Source organism: Portunus trituberculatus, chromosome 49 (genome assembly GCF_017591435.1).
Source record: "Portunus trituberculatus isolate SZX2019 chromosome 49, ASM1759143v1, whole genome shotgun sequence".
NCBI lineage: Eukaryota > Metazoa > Arthropoda > Malacostraca > Decapoda > Portunidae > Portunus > Portunus trituberculatus.
The window spans coordinates 3,613,374-3,637,859 of record NC_059303.1 but is presented as its reverse complement, the minus strand read 5'-3'; the positions used below and the strand labels follow the sequence as shown (position 1 = coordinate 3,637,859).

The 24,486-nt window shown below is 45.9% G+C and overlaps 1 protein-coding gene across 1 annotated transcript in view; it reads left to right on the top strand.

Annotated features, from left to right (window-relative positions):
• Positions 1 to 24,486, top strand: part of LOC123499089 — a 266,562-nt gene extending 242,076 nt beyond the window's left edge. The window contains 17 exon segments of the mRNA XM_045246711.1: positions 11,980 to 12,274; positions 13,843 to 14,592; positions 15,663 to 15,808; positions 16,751 to 17,130; positions 17,545 to 17,841; positions 18,114 to 18,206; positions 18,420 to 18,644; positions 19,014 to 19,178; positions 19,596 to 19,805; positions 19,920 to 20,109; positions 20,218 to 20,357; positions 20,606 to 20,743; positions 20,858 to 20,997; positions 22,158 to 22,257; positions 22,392 to 22,586; positions 22,742 to 23,600; positions 23,603 to 24,486. Coding sequence (XP_045102646.1) covers positions 11,980 to 12,274; positions 13,843 to 14,592; positions 15,663 to 15,808; positions 16,751 to 17,130; positions 17,545 to 17,841; positions 18,114 to 18,206; positions 18,420 to 18,644; positions 19,014 to 19,178; positions 19,596 to 19,805; positions 19,920 to 20,109; positions 20,218 to 20,357; positions 20,606 to 20,743; positions 20,858 to 20,997; positions 22,158 to 22,257; positions 22,392 to 22,586; positions 22,742 to 23,600; positions 23,603 to 23,955 — 4,676 coding nt within the window. The 3' untranslated portion in view covers positions 23,956 to 24,486.

Below are 24,486 nucleotides of genomic sequence, written 5' to 3'. Positions count from 1 at the left end.
TTTCCTAATTTTCCTCCTATCCTTACTGGGCCTCGAAGTTTGGATATCATCCCCGCGCCTCTGTTTGGTACGTGAGCCATCTGTTCTCCTGCTAGGCTGTATCTTGAGAGAGGAGGAAAAATGTGTTGATTTGAAATGTAAGTCTAACACACATCAGGTATATATTTAAATGCTGAAGGGAGAAAGTGTATGTACTACCTGTTTAGAGAGAGAGAGAGAGAGAGAGAGAGAGAGAGATGGTAACTGAAGTCCACCAAATCAAGACCCGGAGATGATGATGGTGTGTGTGTGTGTGTGATGGAACTTAAGTCCGTAATGAGATGTTGTTGGATTCGGGACTTCCCTGCTGCCTCTGGGCCCTGCGACTGTTCCTCCTCCTCCTCCTCCTGCTGCTGCTGGTGTTGAGGGTCTCGGTAGTCCCTCAAGGGTTGTGCGGAAGGGGGTCATGAGGTTCTGTTTGTTTGTTTTACCCGAAAATTCTCTCTCTCTCTCTCTCTCTCTCTCTCTCTCTCTCTCTCTCTCTCTCTCTCTCTCTCTCTCTCTCTCTCTCTCTCTCTCAGTCCTTCCGGCGGTGTATAAATATTGCAATTAACTTGTCGCCGCCGTCAGTATTACAGTTCCTATCTGGGTTAAGAAGTTTCACCCCCTCCCGCAACCTTACCCTTTAAACATAAGACTGAACAGTTTAAGGGGCGGCAAACCTTCGTAGGCGTGTAATGCGTTAGACTTACCCTCCAATAGTTCCTTTGTGAGGTGCAGACCACTTGTAGATAAAGGTATTGTATGTCAGAGAGAGAGAGAGAGAGAGAGAGAGAGAGAGAGACGAGGAGGAAGGACTACAGGATGCTGAGGGGCCCATAGTTGTTGTGCAGGATCTGTAGATGACTCGTGACCCTGTAGGAAGCGAGGACCTTCAAGTAGACGGGTGGCAGGATTCCCATTACCGACCCCGAACACAGCTGGAATACGAAATGGTTGTGAAAGTGACGGGGAGTGAAAACTGAAGCGGCGGCGTAAGGCTGAGAGGCGAGGCGAGGAGAGGTAGAGAGAAATGACTGCTTGGTAAAGTGAAGGCTACTGTTCTACTCGCGTGTTTCTTGGTCTTTTCTTCTTGCCCTATTTCTTCTCATTGTCGCTGTCGTTGTTTATGATGATCTTGATATTCTCCTCCTCCTCCTCCTCCTCCTCCTCCTCCTCCTCCTCCTCCTCTTCATTCTTCTCCTTCTTCTTCTTTTTATTGTTCTCGATGTAGATAGAATGCAATCTAACGCCATATCTCTGGTTTGTATTGTCGAAAGGAACATAAATAGGTGTGTGTGTGTGGTGCAGCAGAGAAGTGGAGTTTAACCAGTGCGTGTGTCTGTGCATGCAATGGACTGACTGACCGACTGAGGGAAGGGAGAGAGGGAGAGAGGGAGTAAGGGGGGAAAAACGAAAACAAATACAACGTAGGATGAGCCAATATCAAGTTACCCTCAGCTCAGAATAAGACGGTTGAAAAAGGGACTTGACTCACTGCTACCTTGGGCACACACGCGCTCACGCACGCACGCACACATACAAGCACATGAACAAACGCCATTCAAACACCAGTAGTAATAATAATAAAAGTAATCAGCAACACAACCATCACCATTATCACCATTAGCATTGTCATTATTATTGCATTCTCGTCTCTCTCTCTCTCTCTCTCTCTCTCTCTCTCTCTCTCTCTCTCTCTCTCTCTCTCTCTCTCTCTCTCTCTCTCTCTGCGCTTGTATGTGGGTCTTGTGACTGAGTGTGCGTATGTGTGTTAGTGCAACTTCCTGTGTGTGTGTGTGTGTGTGTGTGTGTGTGTGTGTGGGCAGAATGGTCTTGTTGTGAAATGTAGAAACTCGCACATAGCAACCAGAGAGAGAGAGAGAGAGAGAGAGAGAGAGGGGAGGGGGGGAGGAGAGGTGCTAGACAGGACCCAAACATGCATGGGTGGAAGCAAGGCGTCACAGTTCACGCGTCACGTTTCACGACTCTACCAACAGGCTGCTCATTTTTTGCACTGGCCAGCATAACGGCGCGGAATGCATGAGAGAGAGAGAGAGAGAGAGAGAGAGAGAGAGAGAGAGAGAGAGGACAAACACAGATGGACACACACGCCACACTGAAGCTAAATCCTTGACATTATGTAATCGCAAGACAAACAGCAGAAGACAAGTCGTTCATGCAGTAGCTTTTTATTGCTTCTGAACCGTCCTTCGATGCCTCAAAGCACCAGTGAAGCGAACCAGACTACAGCGCTAAAACAACCTAACGACTTCCCAGACTGACAACAACCATTACCTTCTGAAAACTCCACTTGGCTTTTCCACTTATCTTTGTTCCGGGTTGCCGCTCCACTAGTGACGGAGACGGAACGATCGATTGAGACACAGAGACAGACAATGGCTTGTGTCAGAGTCAGATATGTGGTTATTTTTAATAATAGAATAATGCAGTCTATATTGAATTCCTCACGCGTCGCCAACCACCCGGCCACTCCCCCACTGCCCAGCCTCCCTCACTCCCTCACACTAAGCCTGTTCACCTGTTTGTTTGTTCTTCCTCACCTCTCGTGGCCCGCCAGACCCGATGCCACGTGCAGCCACTTAAGGAAAGTTCCTGGATTGATTTCATTGCTTTACTCCCATCCTCTTCTCGCGTGTGTCCTTTAGACCCACCGCTGTGACTTCAGGTCCTGACGCAAACTTAGTTACTCGTTGCTGCGACATTTGATGCGCACCAAGACAATGGGTGTGGGAAGTCAGTTGTAATTAGTTATGGAGGAGGGTTACGTGATCTGCTGGGTTGCCACGTTCCGCTTGTAGATGTAACTGGTGTAGATGTGGCCCCCTTAGTGTGTGTGTGTGTGTGTGTGTAGTTTTTTCCCAGAGTACTTTTTTCCAAGTAGCGTGAAGGTTAACGATACGGGAAATCAGGAAAGCGCATGTATTTTCTTTTTTTGTCATCTACGCACAGCCTCACAAACATTGCCTAGTGTGCTCGCGTTCGTAAGCTAGCCAGGAACAGGATACCGCACACCACCTATCGGCGCCACCCAGTCTTGGTGTCGCGTATTAGTATTACCCATTCTCAACGCTGCCGTGGCTTGGCGAGCGACGACCAGAGCACCAGAACGGAGGAAAAACACTCAAGGTTACACTGCGGCTAGCAAATAACACAGGAACGCGTACGAGAGAGAGAGAGAGTGAGTCAGGTGCTCGTGGATTTGAGTTGAGGGCGACCGTGAGGGCCTTTAGATGCGGCAGCTCGCCAGATATTTCGTTCAAGCAAGCTATAAGGAGTCTTTGCGCACGTCTACCAGGGCGGAGACTCATGGGATTGACGCCCTGGCCACTGTAATAGGTAGGAGGCAGGCGAGGTGCGTGGCGGGGGCGGCGTGGGGGACAAGTGTCGGGGTGCGGAAGGGAGCTAATGTGAGTAAGTGCGTGTGTGTGAAGGTGGCTGATGGTGGGTTCGTTCCTAGCGGCCTGGGTGAGACTGAGAGGGTTGGAGGCGCCCGAGGCAACCCTGCGGTACTCCTCTTCTGCGTCTCTCACTCCTGTGTGTGTGTGTGTGTGTGTATGTATGTGTGTGTGTGTTTGTAGAGGTCATCGGTGAAGGTAGATCGTCGAGGTTACCTTTGTTGACCAGTTACGTTAGTTACATAATAGTCACTAGGAGGAGGAGGGGCTGTGAAGATGTGATGGTGGTGGTGGAGGTGGAGGTGAGTTAGCAGGTCTGGCCATCTCCTCCTCTTCCTTCTCTCCACTCTTACCTCCATACCCCCCCTTCCCCCCTCCTGTCCTTGTGCAACCACTACCACCATCCACCCACTAACACATCCACCTCAACGCTACATCACCCCGCCCACCGCCCACTACCACTCTCCCTTCCCGGTAATCCTCCTCCTCCTCCTCCTCCTCCTCCTCCTCCTCCTCCTCCTCCTCCTCCTCCTCCTCCTCCTCCAGCATCCACTCAAAACCCACATCCATCCTTCCTTCCATCCTTCCGGTATCCGTTTCTTCTCTTCATATGGACCTTCTTCATCAATTTCCCTTCTATCAGTGTTTTGTATTCCATCGTGTGTGTGTGTGTGTGTGTGTGTGTGTGTGTGTGTGTGTGTGTGTGTGTGTGTGTGTGTGTGTGTGTGTGTGTGTGTGTGTTACCTTTTTTCCGTGTATGAGTCAGTTTTTTTTTTCTTTTTCTTTCCTTGTGTTGTTGTTTTTTTTTTTCATTTCGTGTGTGTTGCTTTCTTCGTTTTATATTTAAGTGTCGATTTTTCTTCTCCTTTCTCGTATACTAGTTATTTTTCTTTCTTTTTTTTCATTTCCTTGAGTGTGGGCGTGTTTTCCTAGTTTTCCCATTTTGCGTGTGCGTGTATTTCCTTTGTTTTTCCCCTCGTGTCTGCTTCCGTTTTCTCTCCTGCTCATCTCCTGGGAACCCTTCACTTTCCCAACATAACAATGGCGTCACAAGGTAGATTAGGTCATCCTTCAGTAAATCTTGGTCTGTTCTTAGAAGCTTCAGTCAGGCAGCCGTCGGCGGTGCTGGTGTGCCCTTCACCTTTCCATACTTGCACATAATGATGCCTTCCTCCACATGTGACTCATCTCATCATTGTGAAAGACTTGGCATGGTCTGAAAGATTTGAGTGTTGATGGTATGATCACGTATCGCACATCACCTTTGTTAGTTGGTTAAATAGTTAGTTGTGTATCTACTTTGTAAGTCTGTCAGTTGGTTAGTCGTTTTAGAGAGACGGTTGTGTGTTAGTTTCATTAGTTTGGCAGTTAGTTTGTTGTTCTAGTGAATTGGTTATGAGAGAGAGAGAGAGAGAGAGAGAGAGAGAGCGTGTCTTCACTCTGTTGTTTGCGCATCTCAAGTTCCAAGATTCACTTGCTGTATATTTTGAAGCAATAAAAAGGGCACATAAAAATCATCACTGTTTCTTATGACACTCCAAACAAACACCGCGACGTGAGCGAGGCGAGGCATTCCTGACGTCACTCGCCTCCAGCGCCGCCACACACTATGTACTGTACCAAGCCTTCGGGAACCTAGACGCGGAGGAAGACGGAAAGAACGAGTTATTTTGTCGTTTTTCCTCCTTTTTCTGATAACTGTTAATGAAGGCTGGCGCGGACGGAGGCGGAGGGGCGAGGAAAGAAAAACAAGGCGCGTGTTTGCCCTCCGCCAGCGGCCAAGCCAACCACAAGTCGCCCACGCGGTGACGTCACACGCACTTAAACGTCGCGTGAATATTGTTCTCTCGGTCTTAATTGCGATTCTGCTTTTTCACCATAGCCTTTTGAAGTCACGGTGCACCTTCACTGTACCCGTCTTTGCCCCTTGCGCATTCCTGAAGGTGCTGATTAGATGGGAATAGACTACGGGAGACCAGACCTGAGCAGGTTAAATTACATGAAGCTTCAGTACATTGTTACGGAAGGAATTGCCTGGGAGACGCCTTCTCATTAACGCTTGCAGGGAGAAAGAGGGAGAAAGGAGCTGATGGATGCGAGGGGCAAGGGGCTGGGGGGGATTAATACGTGCAAAGAGTGTATCAGCAATGTTGGCAGTGGACGTGTGAGGTTGCTAATGGTGAATGATGGGTATTGGTTCTGGTGTCAGGGAGGCTACACTCTGACGGCGGTGACGAGTGAGGTGGTGATGGTGGTGGTGGTGGTGGTGGTGGGTGTTGGCGAGCATTGGTTCAGGGTGTCAAACTGTATGTATGTAGGTGTGCTGTGACGCTGGTAACTGTAGCAGATGAATGGGGAAGAGAAGGAGGAGAACAGCAGGTAAATGAGGAAGGGAATATATAGAAAGGCGTGGAGACTGGAAGAGAGAAGGTAGATAGAGAATTAATTAAAGAGGGAAAAAATAATAAGAAAGAGAGGGTAAGAAGGATAAGGAGTAAAGAACGGGGTGACGACCAAGGAGGAAATAGGAGGAAGGAAAGCGAGTAGGAAGATGGTGGTGCTGGTGCTGGTGCTGGTGGTGGTTTCTTAGCAATGGCGACTTCGAAGTAATGGCGCTGTGTTGCGATGGGTACGCGTTCCAGATTCAATTAGTCTGTCCCTTTGTCGTTCGTCAGGAATTTACTTGTACTCTCTCTCTCTCTCTCTCTCTCTCTCTCTCTCTCTCTCTCTCTCTCTCTCTCTCTCTCTCTCTCTCTCTCTCTCTCTCTCTCTCACACACACACACACACACACACACACACACACACACACACACACACACACACATCAACGGCCTCGCATCTTTTATCCTCAGTTATCTGCAGCCAGGACTCATAGATAACAAGCTTGTTTTGACCTCCGCTTCTATTGTTGCGTGGGAGGAAGGAGGATGTTTGTGAGCGATTGCTGAGAGAGGCTGCGGAGAGGGAGGTGCGGTAGAGGTATAGTCAGGTAGTGGTGGTACTGGTGGCGGCGGTGGTGGTGGTGGTGATCGTGTCGTGAAGGGATCCTTGACAGCTGTTGGCACGTTTCCAGCCTCTCCCTCCCGCTCTTCCCTCTTCCTTTTATCAGTGTTTCTCTCCTTTATTACTTGTGTTCCCTCGGTGCCATCACACACAGCCCCATCAAAGGCGGCTAGGGGCGAGGGGTGAGGAATGGTGAGGCGGGAGGGAAGGTCCTTGTGCGATAGGAAGGGACATGACCCGCCCTGCATGTTGGTGATGCAGAGAATGTGTGACCTGCTGGCTTGTGTGGTTGTCATAGTGACTCGGGGGCGGCGGGCGAGGACGACAGGAGAGGCTGGCATGTGTCAACAAATAGATTTGATAGTGGAATGTTAATATGTTTTCACTATTCAAACTATTTAGTTTCCTCAAAGATCTATTTTACAATAAGTGGCGCGGCCTCGCTGTGGCAACACTAGGGACGGGCTGGACCTACCGAGCCACGCCGTGCCCCCAGCAGCCTGTCTGCCTTCCTACCTTGTTTATGCGTAGCTGCAACGTCGACGCCGCCCATGGAATAAAGTCAGGATAATGAGATCCCACCGGGACTCTTGACGCCCACCACGTTAGGTAACAGCGGCAGCGGGCACGGCGGGGACTCGTGGGAAGCCGTCAGCGTCACCATTGCCTCGTGTTACTGGAGTCACTGTGTCGTGCCATTACCCTCACCTGGCGGCGCCGCGGCGCTCACTCACTGTGGCGGCAATTAGTAATCCTGCCCAGCGTCCTAACGGCGCCACGGCATAGGAACGGCGCAGCACAGGGCAGGAAGTTAGTTTTCATTGGAACTTTAGGTTCGCGCGCGCGCGCCTGTGTGTGTGTGTGTGTGTGTGTGTGTGTGTGTGTGTGTGTGTGTGTGTGTATAATTCACCTCGGTCGTCTGCTGGTCACCCAGCCAGTCTTCCTCATTACGGAGCGAGCTCAGGGCTCTTAGACCGATATTCGGGTAGGAATGAGATCACAACACACTCCACACACGGGAAAGCGAGGCCACAATCCCTCTAGTTACATTCCGTACCTATTTATTGCTAGGTGAATAGGGGCCACACATGAAGAGGCTTACCCATTTGCCTCGCCGCTTCCCCGGGATTCGAACCCGGGCCCTTTCGATTGTGAGTCGAGCGTGCTAACCACTACACTACGCAGTGTGTGTGTGTGTGTGTGTGTGTGTGTGTGTGTGTGTGTGTGTGTGTGTATGATCGTGCTTGAAGGAGCGGCAAAGGGCGCGCCTGCACGCTAACACGTGGTCAGAAACTGTTGGGAAAGACCGGCTGAGTCAGCTCACCTCTCACAATTCAAAGTCTTGTCAAGAGGAAGAGTGTTTATAAGCAAGTCGTTGGTGACGGCCTGAGCGAGGAGGGCAGGGAGGGTGTGCGGGAAATGGGTTGGGAGGGAGGGGTGGGTAAGAGTGTGGGAGACTATTGGGGGAAGTCGGGGTCGACGAGGAGATAATGTTCCTCCCAACTAACAGGAGGAGGTGCCAGTGACAGTGCCGCCGCCAGGTAGCACCAAGGCCGTGTACTGACGCTTAATTAGAACATAAAACTACTCAAGATTACTCGTCGTGAAGCCACCAAGAATTATCATGTCCATCTGTCTCCGAGGAACACCTGAGGGCAACCCGGAATTAGCCAGAATCATTACCCGTCTGTCCGCCTCGACACACCACAGCCACGACCGTTTTTACAGCACACGTAACCTTGAGGCCCTTTGGCAGCCTGGGGAGCACCCTTCGTCCCGCGGCCTGGTGTCACCGCAAGATGCATGAGTATTAACATGAGGAAAGACTCTCTCTCTCTCTCTCTCTCTCTCTCTCTCTCTCTCTCTCTCTCTCTCTCTCTCTCTCTCTCTCTCTCTCTCTCTCTCTCTCTCTCTCTCTCTCTCTCTCTCTCTCTCTCTCTCTCTCTCTCTCCGTCATGGTGCTTTTGTCACTCATTCCCTGGTGGTGTCACGTTTCATTCCCGCGTGTGTTGTGTAATTGTGTGAAAGAGAGAGAAGAAAAAGAAACGAGTTTATTTCATTCTGTTTGGTCTATTATTGTGGTGAAGTGTCAGTATCCATGTCGCTCAGAGAACTTTGAATCTAGTCGTGAGGTGAGTAATCGAAGGCTGCGGCTTAGCGTGGAGGTGCCGCTGTCGCCGCCGCCGCCCTGCAACTCGATCCTTGCCTAGTTCAGATTATTAGGCGGCGGAACCTCGGGTAGTGGGCGTCTGCTGCCGGTTTATGTGAAAGAAACTGGTTTTGTTATTTTTTCTCGTCCAAAGTACATGAAGAGGAGAAAGGAGGAGGAGGAGGAGGAGGAGGAGGAGGTGGAGGTGGAGGTGGAGGTGGAGGTGGTGGTGGTGGTGGTGGTGGACAGGAGGAGGAGAAGGCACGGCTGGCAGGAAGAGGCCTCAGGATATTGGTCATCAGAGCAGAGCAGCAGTAGGGACATTATGGGGTGGGGTGGAGGGGCACGCAGCCTCACTACCCCATCCTCTCTAATACTCGTGATCCCTGTCCTCTCCTCATTCACCCCTCCATCCCCTTCTTCCTTAGTGAGGTAGGGGAAGTAGGGGGTGGGCTCACTTCCCCCTCCCCTTTCTTCCTCCAATTCCCCTCCGAGTGCCAGTAGTCACTTATGCCCCTTTCCTGTCTGTGTATTCTCTCTCTCTCTCTCTCTCTCTCTCTCTCTCTCTCTCTCTCTCTCTCTCTCTCTCTCTCTCTCTCTCTCTCTCTCTCTCTCTCTCTCTCTCTTGTAGGTTCGTGTTCTTCGTTATAACTATTTTGTTGTGTTGATTGTCTGTCTTGTGCTGTTTGTGATTTCTTTACTTTAAGTCAGTTTTCTTCGTGTTTGTTTTCAGCCGACAAGAATATCAGTTTCCTTTCGTCGTGTCGTTTGCGTTTAACTTCATGTTGTTCTTGTTAATGATTTTGTTTACATGTGTTAGTTAATTTCCCTTGTGTTTACTTTCAGCTATCAGGTATATCAGTGTGTGGAGTGTTATTGCGCATACCCATTCATGTCACAGAGGTCACGTGTTCTCGTAGGTTTTCCGTGTTGTGCGTGTGATGAAAAATAATGTTTGGGAAATGTAACCCTACCACGGCCTTGTCCCAGGATCATGTACGGCAAGGACAAGCCTCGATGAGGCACACAGATTCTATGGTGGTGTGATCTGTGAGACAGGTGACTGCGTGAGTGCACGGTGGTGGTGGTGATAGTAGTGATTGCGGTGCATCAAAGCCCGTGTGACAGTAAGGACAATGCAACGGAAGTGTGTGTAAAAGGCGTCTGATCAGCCACAGATGGAGGCAGAGATGAAGGCCACCACCAAGAGAGAGTCTGGTGAAGATAATCTCATTGACACGCCTTTGACAGGGGACGAGAGTGAAGTTTCTGGCTACGGTTGCTCCTACGCGCCGGCAGGAGTCGATGACGAGGTGCTGCTGGAAGGTCAGAAAGGCTCCAGCCTCCCATTTCTTCCCGCCAGCGACGGCAACAACAATCAGAGTGGAGACATTGGCGACTTGCAGGGTTTGATTCTGCCCGCGGAAAAGGTGGTAAAGGAAGAATTGAATCAAAGAAGCGAAGCAGGAGACACCATGTTGACCCAGAACAAGGAAGAGATGGATGTGCCTGACGTCAGCTTCGAGGTGGACGAGGATGCCACTGACCTCATGACCGCCATCTGCCGCGTGCTGCCAGAGTTAAAGGCCCTAAACTCCACCAGCGACCGACGACATTCCTGTGAGTTCCGACAGGATCCACCTACGGAAATGGAAGGGAGTAGCCGCTGCCGCAGGGGTACCGCTCCCTCGCTGCTGTTCACCCCTCCCCAGGACCCCCGCCGTTCAGAATGTGACGACGCCCACCTGAACAATATTTGTAACGAGTCCCACGACACGTGTCCTGTTCATGAAAATTCCAATATTAATGAGCCACTTCCTGAACAAGTGAAGAAAAATTATCACCAAAGTGACACGAATATTCCTCAGAACGAGACAAAACAAAAACTGAAAGAGGATGAAAGGACAACAAAAACAATTCTCGAAGCCCCTGAAACCATGGAGGCGGAGGCGGCGCAGGATGCTGTGTGTAGTGAGCCTTCACTAGCTGTACCTAGTGAGCCTCCACCAGCTGTGCCTAGTGAGCCTTCACTAGCTGTACCTAGTGAGCCTCCACCAGCTGAGCCTAGTGAGCCTTCATTAGCTGTACCTAGTGAGCCTTCACCAGCTGTGCCAAGTGAGCCTTCACCAGCTGTGCCTAGTGAATCTCCACCAGCTGTGCCTAGTGAGCCTCCACCAGCTGTGCCTAATGAGCCTCCACCAGCTGTGCCTAATGAGCCTCCACCAACTGTGCCTAATGAGCTTCCACCAGCTGAGGAGTGTGGCAGTGACTGTGATAGTGGTGAGGCAGATAAGAAAACAGAGGCGCCGCTGGAGACTGGAGTGGACAAATGTGAAGAGAGTTTACACGAAACCGAAGAAAGCATAGTCGAGGCGGAGAGTAATGACGCTGACCAAGACTACGAAATAGAGATCGCCGTCGGGGGCAGTTCTGATGAAGATTCTTCTCGAGCATCGTCCACATCTGTGGAGAGCGAGACGCCGCCGGCAGAGGCACCTTTGCAGAATGCTGACGGAGAGCCGCATTACGCCACGATTCACAAAGGGCGACCAGTGCCTGTGCCTCCTTACGAAGAAAAGCACGAGAATTGTTCCGTGGTGACTCCAGAAAGGGAGGAAAGCAGTCCCGCACCAACAGGGGTAGAGGCAGCCAGAGACGAACATGTTTACGATTCTCCGAAACTTGTGGAGGAAAGGAGTGACACCGCTGATGACATAACTCACGCCCTTGAGAGTGGCGTAAGTGGAGTGTGCAGACGACAAGAAGCTGGTTGTGAGAGTGTACTCGCGACCTGTGAGCCAATCTATGAGACCATTGAAGACAGGAATGAGAGAGATAATAATAACGAGGCGAATGGAGCAGACTGTGGTAAGGCGACGTCCTAGGTAGTTTGGCGGCGCTGCTTCTGCTTGGTGCTGGGCTGCCTGCATGTGCTTCTTCTCTGCGCCTTCTCGTTCATCTGCTTGCTTAGTTGCTTACGGGGATGATGGTGGTGTCTTTTCACTGCTCTGCTAACACTTTACGCTGTACATATGACACTCCTTAAACTGACAGTGTTGTCTTGTCTAGTGGTGCCGCAGCGCCCTGCTCTGGGTGGCCGCCCATGCCTGGGGCTAGCGCTGATGGCGTCACGTGCCCACCGTGGCGGACACGGGCTGGAGCCACAATAGATTGTATATTATCTCACAATTTTATGCACTGTTTCCACTCGGTGATTATTAATGTTTTACATCTTTGATTTGAGTGAAGTGACTAAACTTCTTCCTTGTCGCTCATGTCATTTAGATTAAGTTGAGTGAATTTCGTTTATTTGAAGATTACATATTTATTTAACCTAGTAATGTAATGAAGTGTTGTCAGTGTCTGATGCACAACTTTTTCCTTCCAGACTCCAGGTCGAGCAGGTCGAGTCGCTCCAGCCGGTCGAGCACGCTGAGCGGGCCTTGGTGTGAGGACCGCATTTACGAGGACATCTCAGACCTGGGCAGTGGCGGCGGCGGGATCCGGGGTGGCGGGGCAGGAGGCACGGCGGGAGGCGGCAACGAAGAGACGTGGGTCTCTCGCCGCCTTCACGTGCACCGCCAGCTGTCGTCCTCAGACTCCTGGGGTTCCGAAGACTTCGAGTCGTACTCCAGCAACGAAGAGGAGAACGGAGGAGCCCCGGTCAAGACGCAGGCTCCAAAGTAAGTGCATTGCCCTCCCTCTCTTTCAGTCTTGTTTGCCCTTCATTATTTGGACGGTTGTAAAAATTCATTTGACGCGCGTACAACATCACCCTCTCCACCATGACAAAAACGATGCCAAGGTCAGGCACCGTGCGGCCCCCGTAAACAGTTGGCACTCACTCTGTTCCTCAGACAAAACTCGGTTATTTAAGGAAACCGCGAACAAACTTCCTATTTGTTGCTGATTCCCGTTGCTGTCTCAGTTCTGATAGATTTTTAGAGCGCGCCTCCCGGATTGTGAAGCAGATCGGTTTGTGATTGTTTTTTTTTTTTTTTTTTTTTTTTTTTTTATAAAGAAAAAAAATAATAAGCCGTTCGTTAGCCGTGTGTGTGTGTGTGTGTGTGTGTGTGTGTGTGTGTGTGTGTGAGTGAGAGAGAGAGAGAGAGAGAGAGAGAGAGAGAATTTAGGTTATCAAGAAAATTTCTCATCAGTAAGTTTAAACACATGAAGGATTTTGTTCTTGTGATGTGACTTGATTGGCTTATAAAAGGGTGTTAGTTACTAGGGTGATGAGAGATAATACTTTATCTTACGGGGAGATCATTGATATCTAGAGCTCGAAGGTAGAAACAAGTCGGTATTATTGCTGCATTAGCTCATAACTCTTCAATATTGGACGCGCGGACGCATAAATCAACATCGTTATTGCATTCTTACGTATCGAATGCAGCAGCACTGTGATGAAATACATACACTATAGTTTTATGTTCCATTTTTATCAGTGCGCGTATCTAATCTTGGCCGCCGAGATGTCGATACAGGCGAGGTGGTGACAGGCGAGACAGTCACCGTGGCGCGGCGCGGGGAGCAGCACTGCCGCCCGTCCGCTGCTCGGCCAGTGTTGCTCCTGCTGGTGGTCGAACCTCCGGTGCACACCACGCTCTCCAACTAACGTGCAAACCCTGTTGCTAAATTGTGTGGGCCGGAAAGCGAGCCGCAGCCGGAAGTGTGTAAAACTTTAGGAGCACATAAAACCTCATGAACAGAAAACAATGGCGCTTCCTATTTACCCAATGTCGAAGCAGAATTCAGGGGGAACTCCTGTTAAGAGTCGAATAAAGTTGTCACGATCGCAGAGCCTCAACCTGCACGACGCCAGGAAAAGGTCACAGGAGGAGAGGCGAAAGGACGGCAGTGAGTTCAAAAATTTACCGAAAACAGATGGCTCCCTTACACTGCCGCCACACATGAGAAAAGCAACACTTGGTGATGTGAAACACAAGGACTTGCGATCCAGATCCGAATTTAGTGTGAAAATGAAATGGTGGTTTCGTCGAAAATCCGCCAAGGTTTCTCGGGACGATGGCGGCGATGCAAGTGACGTCAGTGGTGGTGGTGGTGGTGATGGTGGTGGTGGTGGTGGTGGGCTCCCCGTAACTGCCAGCGAAGAGCAGTGTGAGTCAGGTTCAGGGCTGCCAACGCAAGCATTTAACTTAAGCTTTTCCCCGCACTTAATGACACATGTTATGTTAGACCAAAATACGGCCAGCGCTTCACGTGTTTCAAAGGACCCCTCTTCACTTAGGTCCACGCGGTGGTATGATGGGTTTGACGGAGCGGCGGAAAATGTGCAGTGTCTTGATTCGGAAGAAACAATCACTACTACTCACAATGAAAATGAACAACCAAATAATGAAGAAGAAATAAAAGCATGGTCTAATTCAAATGGAGAGGGCGGAGGGTGCGGGGAAGCAGGCAGCGGTGATGACGGCAGCCCGCGCAGCTCCAGCACCAGCCAGCTTTTTACCATCAACGAAGAATGTGCAGAAGAAGGAGACCTACCCATGCACAGCACCCCAATCAGCCTTGATACTCGCTACCTGGAGGAGGTGGACGCCTTCATGCCATCATCCGGGGTGGTCCTGCGAGAGGGGGAGTCCCTGCTTGGTGATGACCTCCTAAATCGCTGGAGCATCGCGGGATCTGGAATACACGACTCTCCGAGCCTCAAAGAATCCATAGTTCGTGACGCGTGGCACGACTCTCGGTGCAGTAATCCTGATGTGGTGGCCCTGGGACGTGATTCGGATTCAGGAGAAGATTCTTCAAACGATGTCTCTAAGGACTCGACGCCCGGTGACACGGAGGCTGTCGGTGAAGACTCAGGGAATCACGGGTCCTGTGACTCAGTGCTGCGTGACTCTGATGACATACGAATGAACACTAGTCAGAGTATGTTGGACTTGCCCCGGTGCGTGGCGGAGGACGCGCCGCGGGCGGTGCGGGCCACGGGGCTGCGGCGCAGTGCCAGCCTCACCCTCGGCAGGAGCCAAAAGTTAGTTTTGCAAGTATATACTACGTGCTCCAGAAATAACGTTTAACCAATTATAACAAGACATGCACCATTTCTCACCTTTCACTAGAACGTGTCCAAAAATTGTGTGTATTTTGTTTCCCTTCCCACATCCGAACATAAGTTTGTTGTTAGTGATCAAATCATAAGTAATCAAGACACTCACTCATTTAATTAACAATTTGTTGCCCGTTAAGTTAGATAGAGTTTCGTGGCATATTAACTTCGTCTTAAGTATTGTACTTCCCATTACCTTCATAACCTTGTACTAAACATTTCTTTCCCAAGATGTCCGTTGTCCTGGTGAATTACGTAGCCTATGTAAGCTTGATTTTTATCCCCTGATAACTCATCAAACCTTCGCAGTGACAATAAACCCAAGAGTGTGGAGGTCCCCCTTTCGTTTTTGTTCGTTTCCTGCGTGTTAGTTACTTACAGATAATAGAACGAGTCTAATCCCAACACACTCACGTTTGTGTTGCAGTCTGGCCACGTCCCACCACCAGGCTGAATTCAAATACCTAAACTGATTGCCCTGAATACCAAAGAGATATGGTGATCAGGTCTCGACATGTGGCGAAAAATCCTGATTGTTTGTAGGTTCATAATAGCGTATTTGCCGTAATTCTTTTTACCTTAGTTACTGCTAAGAATCATCACCATTGTGTTTGACCTAAATATATAAGTTACACCAGCAGATTATTGAGAGCATGCTGGATTCAACCGCTTGAATGTTCATGATAATATGCTGTTGCTTCATTTGATTAACCCAGGACAGTTTAATTAAGCACAAAAAAAAAAAAAAATGCTGACCAAAATTTATACGACTTGAATCCTCTTTGCTACCAGGAAGTTGTTTTTTTTTCTTTTTCTTTTTCATGTGTAATGGAAACATATTCAGACATTTTATTTAAGTTGAAAGGTCATAGCAGTGAAAGTGTTGACAGCCAGAAAATTTGTTCTTCATAATATATTTTCACTGCCAATGAAGTGAAGCAAAATAATTTTCAATTTTCAAGGACATCTTTGTAACCTCTCTTTCCTCTTCACAGCCTGGAGAACTTTAAACAACGTATCCTACGGAAGAAAGAACAGTGGCGAGAAAGGAGGCAGTCCACAAAGGGTCTGAAGGATGCTGCACGCAAGGACTCTAAGGAGGACCAGCCAAAAGACGCTTCCATTAAGCCATCTGAAGATCGTGAGTGTTATTCATAAGACCTGAGGCTTCTCTGAGAAAAGCTTTTGATGGGGCACCTACTTTGGTTATGTGGGCAAGGGAACAGGTATAATTATTAGACTTTCTTATTAAATGTCATTCCTCCTAAAAATCTTGTATTTATGTTGTATATTGTGTTTAGCTATCATGAATAACGTAGTCAGGAAAATATAATACTACCTGTCTTATCACTATCAAAACTCAGCAGTCCTTTACAATGTCAGAATTAGCATATGAGAAATATGCTATATCTATCTCATCAGTGCCAGTATTTTATGCAGGTGTCAGAAATTCACACCACCTTTATCATATCAATTGTGAATGGTGAAAGAACAATGGTCTGCAAGTTTTTATGCTATGATACCAACACAGTGTTTGAACTTTGATGTAAACCTTGTATTTAACTTTTATTTAACTTTAAGCTACTTACTTTCTTTTCTTAACTGGATGAATGTCAGATCAAAAGGTTTATACTTAACTGACATTGTCTGTTAGTGTTTATTTGCGAGATGATTTTATCCTTAAATAATGCAAACAAGCTTGAAGACATGTGGAAATGAGTCACTGAGAATTTGTGTAACTTTTGATATGTCCAACTTTTTTTTATTGTCATTGGCTAGAGCATGGGTTCCCAGCCTTGGGTTTGCAAACCACCCCCCAGGGGTTCACAAGAGGATTTCCAGGGATACTTAGATGGCTATCTAATAATAATCTCTACATTACCATTGCAGATTGAGATTGTGTCAGTGATTGAATTGACATTCTGCTTGATGTCAGATTACTGGGGGTTCAGGTAGATGGTCTTATAATTCAGGGGGTTCTTAACAAGAAAAAGATTTAGAATTCCTGGGCTAGAACCTCTCTTATAACATACTTAAGAATTTCTGGCAAATTTCATATTTAAGAATTATATACTCTCCTCAGATCCTGCCCCTGCCTTGGATAACAAACTGTATCGCTGGTTTTCACTTCGGAAAAGTGTTAACTACGACGTTGAGCGCCGGAGCAGTACAATTGCCAACACTGAGCGCACCAGCTCCTACACGGCCACTGCCAATGGCACCAACGGAGTCACAAACAGCAGGATGCCAAAACTCTTGGAAGAGGCAGACTCAGAGCACGGGGGTCTGTTTGCTGAGAATGGTGGGGTGTTCACCCACACCTTCCAACGCAGACACCAACCTCCAGCTCTCCCACCAATGCCTCCAAACCTGAGTCCTGAGCAGATCAAGAGACGGCACATAGTTGCCTCTATAGTTCACAGTGAGAACAATTATGTGGCAACCCTCCAAAGACTAGTCAATGTGAGTTGTCATATGAATATAAGCACACATGTGTTTTATATAATTTGAAGCTCAGTTTTAGAATTCGGTGGATTTGGTTTCATGGAAGAATAGGTTATACTTAAAGTAATATCAATATATAGCTACTGCATACTTGCAAATCTTGCTCTCATGTCTGTTATTTGTGTTCAGCTTTTCATGTTCAAAGAATCTTGCTCAAACTGTTTTAAATTCAAATATTTTGTGTAATTTATAATTCTTAACAAGATTTTAAACTCTGTAATAGATATACTGTATTGTTATTTATGTTAGAAATCATAAAAGTCCTTATCTATATTAGAAGCCATTAGAATCAGAAATGTTACATAAACATGGATCAAGCAAGATACATTTTCTTCTTTGAATGGTACTCACCACTAGCCTTCCTTCCTACAGGAATACAAAAAGCCACTAGAGGACTCCAAGCCACCAGTAGTGAACGCAGCCAAACTCACCACGCTGTTCCACCGGGTGTCGGAGATCCTGCAGTGCCACACATTGTTCCGCATCGCCCTGGCTGAGTGTGTCCGCCAGTGGGACCGAGAGGAGAAGATTGGGGATGTGTTTGTTGCTTCATTCTCCAAAGCCATTGTTTTGGACATATACAGCGACTTTATTAATAACTTTGCTCGTGCCATGGAAGTTGCAAAACAAGAGTCAAAAAAGAAAACTGCATTTGCTGACTTTCTAAAGGTGTTACACATGAATTGTTGTATTTTGGATGATGTATATCAAATTCTTTACTAGGACACAAAATGTTTAGTGACAATCTGTGGCAGTTCAACACTGAAATTAGTTTCTTCCATGTTTTTGTTGCTTGATATTTCCTTTTGCTATAGAAATTCATGCAATAAAAAATTTAATCAGTTTAGAAATTTATTACAAATTTTGACTGAGAAGCAAATTTTATAGTATTAGTAAACTAAATGTATAGATAAAGGAATTAAAACGAATCATACTTTCAGATGCGTCAGATCACCTCGCCTGATCGATTGTCATTCTTTGGACTCATGGTGAAACCTGTTCAACGCTTTCCACAGTTTATTCTTTTCCTCCAGGTACAATTACACTTTGATAATTTTCTGTCACATTTATTGTAAAACAGAATTAACCTTGCAAAGTTTGATTTCAAAGAGTAAGTTATATGTAAAGATATGCATTTATACACTACTCAGTATTTTGTTGTGTTCTGAATTTGAAAGTTTTTTGTTATGTATCTGTCCACTTTAGATATTTAATGAGCTTACCAATACTGCCCCCTTCCCCCCCAGGACCTGCTGAAGCACACTCCACAGGGTCACCATGACAGAATGTCCCTACAGTTGGCTCTCACTCAGCTTGAGTCTTTGGCTGAAATGCTGAATGAGAGAAAGCGAGAGGCTGAGCAGTATCAGGCTTTCCGAGACACTCTGAAGCACATCAACACTAAATTTGCCCTGCGAGGAATACAAGAAGGGAACCGCTACTTGCTACGCCAGGATGACGTCTTACAACTGGTGAGGAAATTGTCTCATCCTAATAGCTGCTGTTGTGTGGAAGTCCCTCAAAGGAACAGCCACAATGAAGTCTACTAGCTACTGTTAATCCACTTCCTTCTTGCACATTCTTGTTCTCCCATTTTTCACCTTCTCTTTTTATAACTTGATGATTATAAAATTTTTCATTTCCATTTCATTCATTAAGAACCTTTTTCCTTGCATGTTCAGTATCAGTGTCACTTGTGTGATTTCTTTGTCTTATCAGTTAGTCAATATCATCAAGAATTTATAGCATTATGAAACCAGTTGGAAAAATTTTATATTATTCTTACTTTTCAATTAGTACTTGTATTTTACTTTCCTACATGGTTACTCGTTCTTCATCAGGAATTCAACCAAGGTGGACTGATAACTAAGAGCAAAGCACGAAGACTCTTCCTCACCAACGATTTGATCATGTGTGTCACTGTGGTGCCAAAGACCAATGACGAGTATGGGCAGCAGAATGAACGGCTCTCCCTCAAGTGGGCGTACCCTGTCACTGATGTGGAGGTAAAACTGACCCACTCATGCCTCTCTCCTTGGTCTTAGAATATAACATGAAGATCTACACTGGTGAAAACTGATATATTATGAATTCAGTTATTGTAATGTTTGTAGTTATAAAGTAAAGTTATTGTAATGTTTGAAGTATTTGGTTTCCTGTGGAAAAAAGTTATAAAAATACAGAATCCTGTGAACCCACCTGGCACATGACAGTGTATAGTTTCCATTGCATGCAAATATCTCCAATGAGAAAATAATCAAGTAATAGCTGAAGTTTCTTATCATATTACCATGGTTACCTACTTTTTAATTAAATTCTTATGTAAAACTGAAATTATAAGATAAGTTAACATAATGTCACTAGAGATTTAACATTCATTATTCTCAGAAATGTTCATTATCATCAAAACATTTTTCAATCAGATCCAAGACACCACATCCTCCCCCACACTGAGTCGCCTCCTGGCCTCCGGTGCCAACAAGACAGGCTCCATCAGCACCTCACGCATCCCTGAAGAGACCCTGGGTTCCAATGTTGACAATTTGTGCCAAGAAATGAATGATCTCATGCATGATTATGAGGTTGTTGCTAGAATATCAACACTAGTCTCTACACTCAAGGGAACATATGATGTGAGTAGTACATTTATAATATATATTATATTATATATGCATGAAATATGTAAACACTTAAATGTAATTGCAAATGGTAGAGGGTTTATAGTAATGTTTTGCTGTTTTGAACAGGGTCTCACCTTGGAGCATTTACAACAAGTTTCTGGAAGTATTCAGAGAGCATTGCATGTGCGAGATGAGCAGATGGCATGGGTTGATGCCTGCTGCCTTCAATTTACTGTCAAGAACAAGGATGGCCGTGAAAAAGAGACATTCACTTTCCAAACAAATAATCCTGTCATCAAAAAAGACTGGATTGTAGGTAAGAATAAAAAACTCCACAACCATCCCCAGAGATTATTTACATCTGTTGATATATAATAGGTGTACATTTCCTCAGTATCATGTTTGACATTTGTGTTGTTTCCAGAACTCCGCTTAGCACAGCTGGCACTTGACAGCTCCAACTCTCCAGCCTGGGATGTACCAGAGCAGGAGAAGCGACCATCAACTAAAATGCCTCTGTTTGTCAAATCACTTCCAGTTTTCTCTTCACCTTATGACACTGAGGTAAGGCCACAGCTGATGGACATATTTACTGAAGATGGTGATTGATACATCTTTTCATTTTTGCTAATTTACTTGTTAACCTGAGTCATACAAGATTTTTTAAAGTGTATATTTCTTTCATAATTAATTTATATAAAAAGATAGTTTACATATTTTCCAGAAGAAATTGTTTAATTTGTTACATGTAAGCTGTGGTAGCCAAAAAATTCATGTAATTATGAATGATCTCTCCATCTTTTTATCCTCAGGTGCGATGTGGATGCTGCTACACCTTGACGATGGCCAGGCCCAGCCGGCTTTCTGGGACAGGAAGACATCAAACCTACTTGTGGCTATGTTCCACTGATGGCGTCTCCTCACACATCACCATCTACCTCATGCAGCAGGTACACACCCAGATCAATGAAAAGTGTTCTGCTTGTAAACTTATATTTTATTATATCATTAACTTATAACACCTAATGGTAGGTTCCTTGAGCATAACACTTCCTGTCCTGCAGGTTGGCTTAAGGGAGGTGGTGCGGGTGGACCTAGTGGAGGTGTGCATCACCTCACTGCAGCACGTGCCGGGCATCACCACCACCACTGAGGAGCCTTCCCTGCGTGCCCATACAGTATGGATGGGCACTCACTCACACAGGTATGAACATGCTCATATATAGACATTGTAATGAGCACACAGATATTATATTGCATGAAATCTTCATATATCATAGAGAAAGGAGATTTATGGTTTATTTTATAATGCAGTTTGTTTTAATTTCATTTATGTATATACAGGGGTCCTCCCTTAATGTGCAGGAAAGGGACTGAGAAAATGTGCACATATATCGAAAATGCATTAACAGAATAATAGAACCTTATGTTAAAAATAAGATTGGGACTAGGACCCACCATGACTGGCCCCTGAGACTCCCACATAAGGGCCCCCATATTGATCATTCCTGCACTGTGTTCTTTATGGCATCTTTACATTTCACCATGTTACAAACTGTGGACTAATTAATAGAGTAAAATCTGCCTTCTTCATGAAGCTTCTCACCTGCCTCAACCTTGGCTATGATGTCTAGATTCTCTCAAAGCAAAAATATTTTCCATTTCTTGATAAGGTATACCTGTAACACCCTTCTCTCTGGAAGGAACCATATTCTTGAACCTAGAGAGATCACAAATATCACGCATCGTCAACTTATAAAGGTAAAAAATATCATAATGCTTAGCAAATGTGAAACATGAAACTGTAACACAGGCAAGATGGAAGTGGAACAACATGGCTGGACCAAAACATAAACATGGCATCGAACTGTCTCATTAATTCTTTGTTATGTAATGTTTAACTTATATATTTTGTCATCTAATTATTATTTTTGTTGTTGAAATATAATTTTAAAATTTATTTTAATTTATTTTATTTATTTATTTTTTTTTTTTGTGAAAAATTTGATTTTATAGCATAAATATTTTGTTCTCAAATGAAAGTTTTTTTTGCCAAATGTGCATAAAATAAAAAATTTTGCACATTGTGCGAGTGATGGTAACAAAGTGAGGGTGCACATAAGTGCATTAACTGAGGTGCGCAGTAAAAAAGGACCTCTGTATGTAAATTTGGATTATGATATAGTCTATTCAATTAAGAAAATATAAACATTTTAATATACATTTTGAAAAAAAAAAAGCAGAAATTCAATGATCATTCAGAATTTCATTCACTAGACTACTAAGTTCAGAAATTTAATAATTTTTTAGACTATTAAGTCTGAAAAGTATGTACAGTTCTTAATTTCAAACTTGCTCTTCCAGATTGATAGTGTATAGCGGTCTGGACCCAGAGCGACAAACAGAACTCGGGTCAACAACAGTTCCAGCAGCAATCACCACCATCAAGTATCATTGTGACCAGGTGAGTGGCCCTTAGGAAGAGAATAAACCAGACACATTACTCTAAATGTAGATACTTCTCAGTAAGAAAGTGATATCTTATTCAAAAGTAAGTATGTATAATGTAAGCTAACATTGCATTTTATTTTCTCACAGGTATATGTTGGGCTGAGCAATGGGTGTGTCCAAGTGTATCGACGAGGCTCTGATGGAGGGTGGCAGTTACGGGAGCCTCTCAGCATCAGCCTTGGCAACCGGCCTGTGTCTGCCCTGCTGCCCATCAATACTCATGTCTATGCTGCCTGTGGAGACAACGTGCGAGTGGTGGATTGCTTCACTGCTGAAATAACTGTACGTTTCATTCCTATGACATGAAAATAAATCATAATTTTTACTGTGAAGTATTTAAAAGCTCCTTTTAGAATATGATGTGACATCCAAAGAGAATTTACAAAGAAATAAATTAGGTATAGGAAAATAGATAATGTATCTCTGTTTTGTTACAGAAAAAGTTCTCAGTTCATCATGAAGGTGCTGGTGGTGTGCAGCTGATGGCTCACTCTGGCATTGGCCTCTGGATTGCTCAGCAGAACACCTCAACAATCTGCCTGTATCACACAGAGACCTTTCGCCACCTTCAAGACATTAATGTTGCCTCCAACATTAACCGTGTTCTGGGAGAAAAAGGTGTTCCTGCCTCAAACATTAGTGTAACTGCCCTCATTGCCTCACGAGGACTCCTATGGGTGGGAACAAATGTTGGTGTTGCCCTGACAATTCCACTGCCACGGTTGGAAGGTGTACCTATTATCAGTGGTCGGGCAAATGTTAGCTACCATGCCCACAAAGGACCAATTACATTCCTCTTAACCCTACAACCCCATGCCAGGCCACATGCCACACTCCCTGAATTGAGGTCCAGCTGTCGACCATCAAGTCAGGAGGGTCAGTCACACCAGCAGGATGGCTTGAGACTCACTAATTCAGAAGATGCACGAAGTGCTACTGCAACACCAAACCTCACTGCCCGGCTGGAGAAGCAGCAGAGTGACGGCAGCCTGATCCCACCCCGACGTGTGCCCCCTTTGTTGCGACAGCAGTTCAGCTCCCCTGTAATCCTGCGACGCAAACCCAGAGATGCCCAGCAGCACATGAGGCGCCTGTCCAAGACTCTTCCCCGAGGACTGGGACTTGGGACCTTAGCAGGCAGCCAGGAATGTGATGTCTATGGCCTATATGGGGACTTGTTGAATGTTCATGAATATGAAGATGAGCCCATGGTGCCTGGGGAGGGACTTTTACTGTCCCGGTATGATTCTCTGCGTCGCAGTGATCCAGAATTAGCTGTGCCATCTCAGGTCAGCACCTGGACCGTCGGGTCAGACTCAAAGCCTCCCGACCACGTTCCCTGGACCTATCAACCTGGTCAATGGATTCAAGAGCCTCTTCAGCATGTACCACGTCCTCAGGGTCAGAAGATGGCAGTGGCAGTGGCATCAGCAGTGTCATTACCTCTTGCAACACCTCAAGCCAGCCTGAGTCAGGTAACGTGACGTCCAACAGAACTTCCCGACGCAAGGAAACCGACCAGTCCAGAACACTCATGACTCTTATGGGCGGTCGAGGCTATATCAACCTGAGGCTCCAGTCGGACGACCCCCACAGCAGCCACACCAACGACAGTGATGCGCATGTGGTAGTGTGGGAGATGAAGCTTTAGTCATTCTTTTCTAGTGATCTACATTAATTAAGCTCATTTTTCTTTTATTTTCTTATAGTCTCTGTGCAATGTGATATGTTTTAAGTATGTGCCCATATTTATGATGACATTTAGGCAGATTATTGTTCTTGGCCAAACCTACAATATATAATCACCTAAATATATACAAAACCTGAAACATTAAACTCTTTAGTGAATGAGTGAAATGTGAAGCATTTACTGGTGCCAGTGTTGGTGAGAATGCTGATCAGTGTTGAGGAAACTCTTTTGATGGTATCAGTGTTATGGCAATTAAGAGACTTGTCTTGTTCTTATGTTAATAGCAAAACTCCAACACAAGATTCAAGCTAAATGTGTAAGTAAAACTATATGCTTGTCAAGATGCTCTATGGAAGAAAATTACTCTATATATTGTAGTAGTTATTTAAGTGTAAATATCAGATGACTGCTATTTTAAATACATTATTTTGGTCAACAAGGCAGGCTTCTGTGCTTGCCATGGAAATACTGCATATAAACATCTAATAAGAA